We start from the raw sequence: 6,976 nt of genomic DNA, 5'->3' as shown, positions 1-6,976 counted from the left end.
CTGAGCTTGTCAAAGTCAGCCCTCCTGAAGTCAAGGACCTCTGTACTGCTGACTGACTTGACAGCTTTTCAGCGGATGGTGAAGGTGATCAGCTTGTGGTCGCTGTCACCCAGCTTCCCTTCGATCGTTAGGTCGTTGATTAGGTTGTCCCTGGTTGCCAGTACCAGGTCGAGCAGCGCTTTGCCTCTTGTTGGCCCGTAGACTTCTTGAGTCAGATAAGAGCTCATCCACGCACATGAGGAAGCTTTGCCACCATTCGGATTTGGCCAAGCGCTCTTCCCACGAGATGTCTGGGTAGTTGAAGTCCCCCATGACAACCATGGACCGGGAGCGTGCAGCCTCAGCCAATTCCCTGGTGAACTCCTGGTCACTCTCTTGATTCTGGGAGGGAGGTCTGTAGTAGACTCCCACCATTGCATCCCCTGTGCCATGTTCCCCACGGATTTTAACCCAGAGGGTCTCTAGTCGTCCACCCTGGGCGCCGATGTCGGCTTGTAGGGACGCGTAGCTGTCCTTGATATAGAGAGCTACACTTCCACCCCTTTTGTACACTCAGTCCCTCCTGTACAGGGTATAGCCGTTTATACCCGTGGTCCAGTCATGGGTGGAGTCCCACCAGGTCTCCGTTATCCCTATGACATCGTAATTGTTTGTGTTGAGCAGGAGGACAAGTTCCTCCTGTTTATTCCCCAAGCTCCTGGCATTGGTGTACAGGCAGGCAAGTGTCCCCTTGGGGGCCCTTGCTTTGCCCGCAGCTCACTCTAGGGCGGGGCAGGGGTAGGCTCCCTTAAGTGCCTTGGCCTGCTGGCTTTGCAAGGGTTGCTCAGCGGGCCAGCAGTGGTGGTAGTCCCCCCAACCCCCCGGCGGGCTTAGTTTAAAGCCCGGTGGAGCAGGTTTGTTTCAGCAAAGCACTCAAGTGTGTGTTGGAAACTTTCTAAAATAAATTAGATTTGCTGATGTTTAAAAAGTGAAATATGTGCTAAAATGTTTTGCAGTTCAAGTCTGGGTTCAGTTTGCTGTACTTTTAAGATTGGAAACTTGGGAGGGAAAAAATAGCATTTGTACACCTCCAAAGCATTTTATTACATCTAATAAGGGCCTAAACACACTAACTGTTTATGCCTATGTAATGAGCATTATACCAGTGTAAAAAAGTAGCAGCTGTGAGATGGATCTCTAAACTGAGGTAATTTCACCCATTTTAGTAGAGAATTAATACTGAAATTACACTCATTTAAGGTTTTTTGATCTGCATCCATCTTGGGTTACCTGTTGCTAAATGAAAACAGTCTGTAATCTGTGGCAGGGTGCCATAATAGCCAAATAGTGTTGAAAACAGCAGTAGGCAACTCCCGGCACAGGTGCCAGATCATGGCATGGGAAAGTATTTTGGTTGGCATGTGTGCCTCCAGGCAGACAGTGGAGAAGGGGCCAGGGCTGCGCTTCCAAAACAAGGATCAGGCCCCTTGCGGCTTTCCCCACCATCCAACCCTGGCACACCAATATCTTACAAGTCAAGGTTGAGGGTGTTTTTGATACTCTGCCCAAAACCGTTGCTGGCCCTGATATAAAATACCTTGGATTAGCTTCATTTCTTTATGTTCCTAATCTTGGTATAGTTTACATCAGTATATGAAGCCAGCATAAATTACAGCAGGGTATCCATTCAGCTATCTATGCCCTAAATTTCAGCTGTCTGTTGGGAGGAACACAAATGTAAAAATGAATGTAAATTAGTAAAATGGCAAATGTTAATCTCCCTGAAGTGGTGCAAGTAAAACTTCAGTAATTTAAAATCTATCTTTTTAATATTAAACAGGCAACAACTGAGAGACCTTTTATACAGAAGTTATTTCGTCCAGTTGCTCCTGGAGGACAGCTACATACACTGGGAGATCTCTTAAAAGAAGTTTGTCCTACTGCAATTACTCCTGAAGGTACTTTATATTTAGCACGATATTTCTTGCTGTTCCTTTTATATATGTAAGTGTTTTTAGTCCTGTCCCACAAGCAACAAAAAGCTTGCTGCACTGCCAAAGATGTGAGGTTTAGTCTGGCTGATGACGTTTTATGTGTGTGATAAGTTCCTAAGCCATTTGGCAATATTGAAAGTTTTAAGTTCCATTTTCAGAAAAGGCCAAGTGTTGAGGAGCATGTCTCACTGAAAACTGAGTTCGAGCTTGAGTTTGAGTCACTTCAAGCACTTTTGAAAATGTTTCCTTACCTCTTTTGTTTTTTAAACGTTTTAAAAAATACTTGAAAAAAATTGCATTATGAAAGTGCATTCCAGAGAGTTGTTTAAATATGTCATTTGGGTTGCAAAGTCATTTGGGTTGCAGAGTCAGGGCATGCTAGCTTTATTGGTGTAACCTTAATTCTGTGTGTTTGGGCATGTATAGACATGTTAGCTTGTGGCCATGCCATTAAATTATTTTTTTCCAAAATATCTCTGCCTTATGTCAAACTTCAGGCAATAATTTATATTAATGCTGCTTTTAGAAATACTGATTTCTAATGAGCCAGTGGGAGTGCAGACTGCACTCACAGGTAAAATCAACCCCGAAAGCTTGCTTAATAACTATTCTCCAACCATTTGGGTTGGTCTAATAAAAGATACAAATTCACCCAAGGAACCTTGTCTGCCAGGTAAAATCAATGCATTTTAAGAAATGCTTATGTATTTCAGAGGAAAGAGGCAGGTTGCTTTTACCCTATCAGTTGATCGTCCTATATGCATCAGCTTACAACAAGATCATAGGGCTTTTTGATGATCTTGTTGATTTTTTAAAATTATTATAGATACTGTCTGACAGCACACTTATATGAGGGCGTTCCAATTCTTTTATATAGCTACTGTTATTTCAAACAGATTTTATTGGTAGCTAGCTTTGCAATTGGTTTTTTTACTCGTGTGTTTGCCACTGTCTTCCTGTTAGCTTTTAAATGATTAACTTATAAATATATCAGAGTAGCATTGTCACCTTTTTGACAGAAAGCTACTATGTTGAGAATTTTTTTCACAGGCACCTTCCCCCCCCCGTAATCAGTTTTCTCTATCTGCACCCTGTGCATATTCCCTGCACAAAAGAAGTTAATTGTGTTAATTTTACAGTGATCATATAGAGTAAAATTATTCAAGTGAATTAACATGCAAATATTATTGTTAATTATGGTTAGAGCTGAATGGTTCCAAACAGACATTTCCATCAAGCAACAGGTAATATTATGCCATGTGACCTGCTTCACATTCACATGGTAAACTATGGAAAGAGATAAATGCACCCTAGGAACTTTCTCTGTTAATACTCAACACCAGGAAGGGCAGCTGAAGAGCTGCTGGCAGGGTCTATCACCCCCCTCCCCTACCTTTTGCTGTGATGCTAATTATCAGCTGCTTGTTCCTGTCTCCCCCTCTACCCCCACCATCCCCACCCTTGGCAAATGAGCCACTTAAACCACTGCACAGAGCATGGGAGACCTGTCCAAACACTGTGGGGTGTAAGGCAGGAGTTGTGGTGGGCTCCACGCTCTCCTGGAGTATGTTATGAGTTGCTTTTGTATATGTGTTTTTCGTCTCTACACCTCTTGTCCTGTTCATGGTTTTTCAAACAAATTCCCTCCCCGTCTGTCAGATTCCTGCTGTGTGCAAATAAAGGAAGTCATGTTGAGTGTTTGTTCTCACACACTCTCACAGTGGGGAGGTGCTAAATTGCTTCTCGGGGTATTGTTACATGTTAGACCATACTAAGTCTGTGGAATGTTATCCCGCATAAAATTTAGCACATGCTCTGAGCAGTTATATGGTACTGCTTACTACCATCTCTGACCTGCACAGCTCCATCTTGATCCTAGAGGGCTGGTGAGCAGGGGTATGCTTAGGACACCCATCCTTTTTCCCTGCCTTGGGAAGGGAGATGGGGAGAGAGCTGTGCTGCAAGGAGCCCCTGAGCCAAGCCCAGCTAGAAGCAGCAGCAGTCTTGACAGTATTGTGTGTTCTGCACCCTGCTCCTACAGCCAGGCAGGTAGCTCTGTGTCCCCCCCTGGCACTGCCAGTTCTCTTTATTTCAGCTGGATGGCACAGGGCTGTTCTCCTCCCTTACCTGTTCTTCTGGCCAAGCTGTCTGATGAACCAATACCAGCCCCTTCAGCCTTCCCTGGAGAGGGCTGAATCTTTTGCTAAGAGCTAGGTGAAATTCAGAGAAGTTCAATTAACCACAACTACCAGTTAATTGAGATTTCCCCACACCAGCTGGCCATGTTTCCCCTGGCCACTCAGCTTGATGAGAGCTATGGCTTTCCTCTGTACCCTCCATTCCTGCCTTGGGGCTGGGGTGTGCTGTGGGGGGTGGTATACCAGTGCAGAGATTGATATGTGACCCCCTTCCTGGTGGATGCATGCACTGGTATCAGCTCTGTCCTGATAGAGAAAGCCAGAGCATAGAGCTGCTGCGAGGCGATCAGGGCAGTAGGAGCACAAAGTATGCTTCCCCCTACCAGTGGTACTTGCCCTACCAGTGTGGAGCTTCAGTCGCCAGGAGAAGGTTTAGTGTGGTGAGAAGTGGAGAATCATGTTCCGGCTTCTTCCCACTGTGCATGCCTTAAATCTTACCTTTCTCTACTAATTCTGCTCTTCACCCTCTTATTCTCCTCTTCAGAAAGAAAGTTTACATAAGAGTCTTTGCAAAGATTAACAAGTAATATCACTAAATATATTATTTTTGGACTACTTATACCTAAGAAGGTTATTTATAAATTATTCATCTGAAATGCGGTATTTGGCTATATGTACACATGTAAAACATCTGATACTCTGGTAATAGAAAAGGTTCCATAACGTGGCTATTTAGTAATCATCAATTGTAATTCAGCTGAATTAAAACCATCTACAGTCTGTAAAATATTTTGCTTAGCAGCTGTATATTACAAAATTAGGTAAATATGATTGATTTTTTTTAACTAAGAAGTGTGACTACTTTACAAATTAACTTGGATTTCAAGAATGTTTTTCCTGCCATTCATGTTATTTTATTTAAACATTAACTAACACTTTTTTAACATGTGGAAATAATCATCTCCCTAAAAAACAGAAGGTGAAAAACATTTGGAACATTTCAGTTGCATTTTCCTTAAGCAACTCTGTTAAGTAATACCTTTGGTTAACTGCCCAAAGAGGAAAAAAATGCATCCACATGAACATTCTCAGGCTATGGATTAAGCAGTAACTTAACTGCTTCAAAAGGAAAGAAGGATTTCCTTTTTGGAGCACATATCAGTTGTGAGACTTACTTCTGCATGTTCCTGTAGTGATATAAACAGTTAGGCAACTTGTAACTTTATCTCTGAATGAAATAGAATTAAAGTTGCAGTGGGTTTGACATGTCTGGTATTGCTATAAAATCACGCATATCTAACATGGTATATCATAAGAGCTTATTTCAGTAATTATTTGCTGTTGATACAGTTGTTACATTTGTCTGTACCAGACTCAAAGGAACCCTTGGAAAATGGCAGCTTTTAGTTTTCACCCCTTTTTTGCTGACAGAAAAATAATTGAGAATGTTTTTGTTGTTGCAAAGAACTCAGAAAGACAACAACTGTGGATTTCTCTTTGAAATCTTTGGGTTTATCTTGTGAATTATGTTTGTACACTTAACAGTGCTAAGGCTGTATGACATATGATGCCCTGCAGCACCCTTGAAAGAAACTCAAGACACCCTGATTGAGAATCACTGGTCTATACCCTTATTCACATTAAAGCAAAGTGGTTTAACAACATGTTAATTGTATTCAAAGTGATAAAATACAAGATTGTACATATACCAGTATGTTAGTAAAAACTGAATTATATATAAAGGGAAATAGAGAGGTTTTTAGTTTGTGCAAGAAATAACCGTGCATTTGAACTTACAAAAATAAGCTAAAAACCCAGCAATTGGATGGAGGAAGGTACTTCAAAGGTAGGCATGCAGAAAATTTCCTAGTATGACGGGAAAATAAGTGTGTGTGTGTGTGTGTGCGCATGTGCGCTAAGGGTGGGGGTAGTATTGTAATTTTTTTTAGTGTATGTACAGGTGTGTAAGTGAGTGGATAAGTGTGTGCTCTCGTTTCTGCATGTGTGAGAGAGATATGTGCATACAACTTGTTATAAGAAGGGATGTGTGTACATATCTTCTCTTTTAAAGACTCTGATTTCAGTTGCTTGTAACTTTCTTTAGCTTTAATTGTTTTACTAAAATTTTCCACAGCTGATAAATTTTTTTGGAAAAACCTCAGTCAAAATGATTGCGACTTCTGAAAACAGGAGAGAAGTTATAGTTTTGCCCATATTAAAATAGTTTGGTGATTTTTACTTTGAGGTCTATCATCCCAACTTTGGATCACAGCTTTTCATTTGACAAAAGGTTAAATTACTTGGCCATTTCCTTAAAAAGTTGCCCAAGTTTGGGAAAGTGATAGCATTTTGAAACAACTCAGTTGGCAAATAAAAATTCCTCAGACAACTGAAGCCACCTCTCAAAGAAGAGCTGTGGAGAATGATCTGAAAGTTGGTCAGTCTCTTAGGCTAGGGACAGAAGTTGCACATAAACCGGTTTAAGTGATCAGAAACTGGTTTAAACCTGTAACAGAACAGAAGTTCTATGCAGATAAGCCAGTTTCAAAGTGACTGAAACTGATTTGAGATAAACCTGGTTGAATGTAGTATCAGACTTAACTGATTGAGGTGAAACAGGTTTATGAAACTTCTGTCCCAGACCCCTTCCTGGTTTAAGTTAAATCAGAGTCCCCCAGCATCCCAGCATGGTCTGCAGCCCTGAGCTGGGCTGTCTGTTCCAGCCAAGCAAGACTGGCCCCACCCTTCTCCCTAGTCAGAGCACTATCACTGCAAAACCCTGCTCTGGAGTGCAGCTGGGTCTGCCTGGCAAAGGGGCAGCAGCAGTGGCAGGCATCCCCAGCTCCCCTGTCCCCCACTCACTGC

At 42.0% G+C, this 6,976-nt stretch overlaps 1 protein-coding gene across 5 annotated transcripts in view; it reads left to right on the top strand.

The window, feature by feature from the left end:
- ATG5 (autophagy related 5) overlaps positions 1 to 6,976 on the top strand; it is a 151,404-nt gene that overhangs the window by 108,610 nt on the left and 35,818 nt on the right. For all 5 annotated transcript variants that reach the window (XM_025199236.1, XM_006019809.2, XM_025199237.1 and 2 more), the window contains one exon: positions 1,820 to 1,937. In XM_025199236.1, coding sequence (XP_025055021.1) covers positions 1,820 to 1,937 — 118 coding nt within the window. The remainder of the gene's footprint in view (positions 1 to 1,819; positions 1,938 to 6,976) is intronic.

This window comes from Alligator sinensis, unplaced genomic scaffold, assembly GCF_000455745.1.
Source record: "Alligator sinensis unplaced genomic scaffold, ASM45574v1 scaffold313_1, whole genome shotgun sequence".
NCBI classification, from domain to species: Eukaryota; Metazoa; Chordata; order Crocodylia; family Alligatoridae; genus Alligator; species Alligator sinensis.
Note: the sequence above shows the minus strand (reverse complement) of the source record. Positions and strands in the feature narration are given on the sequence as shown.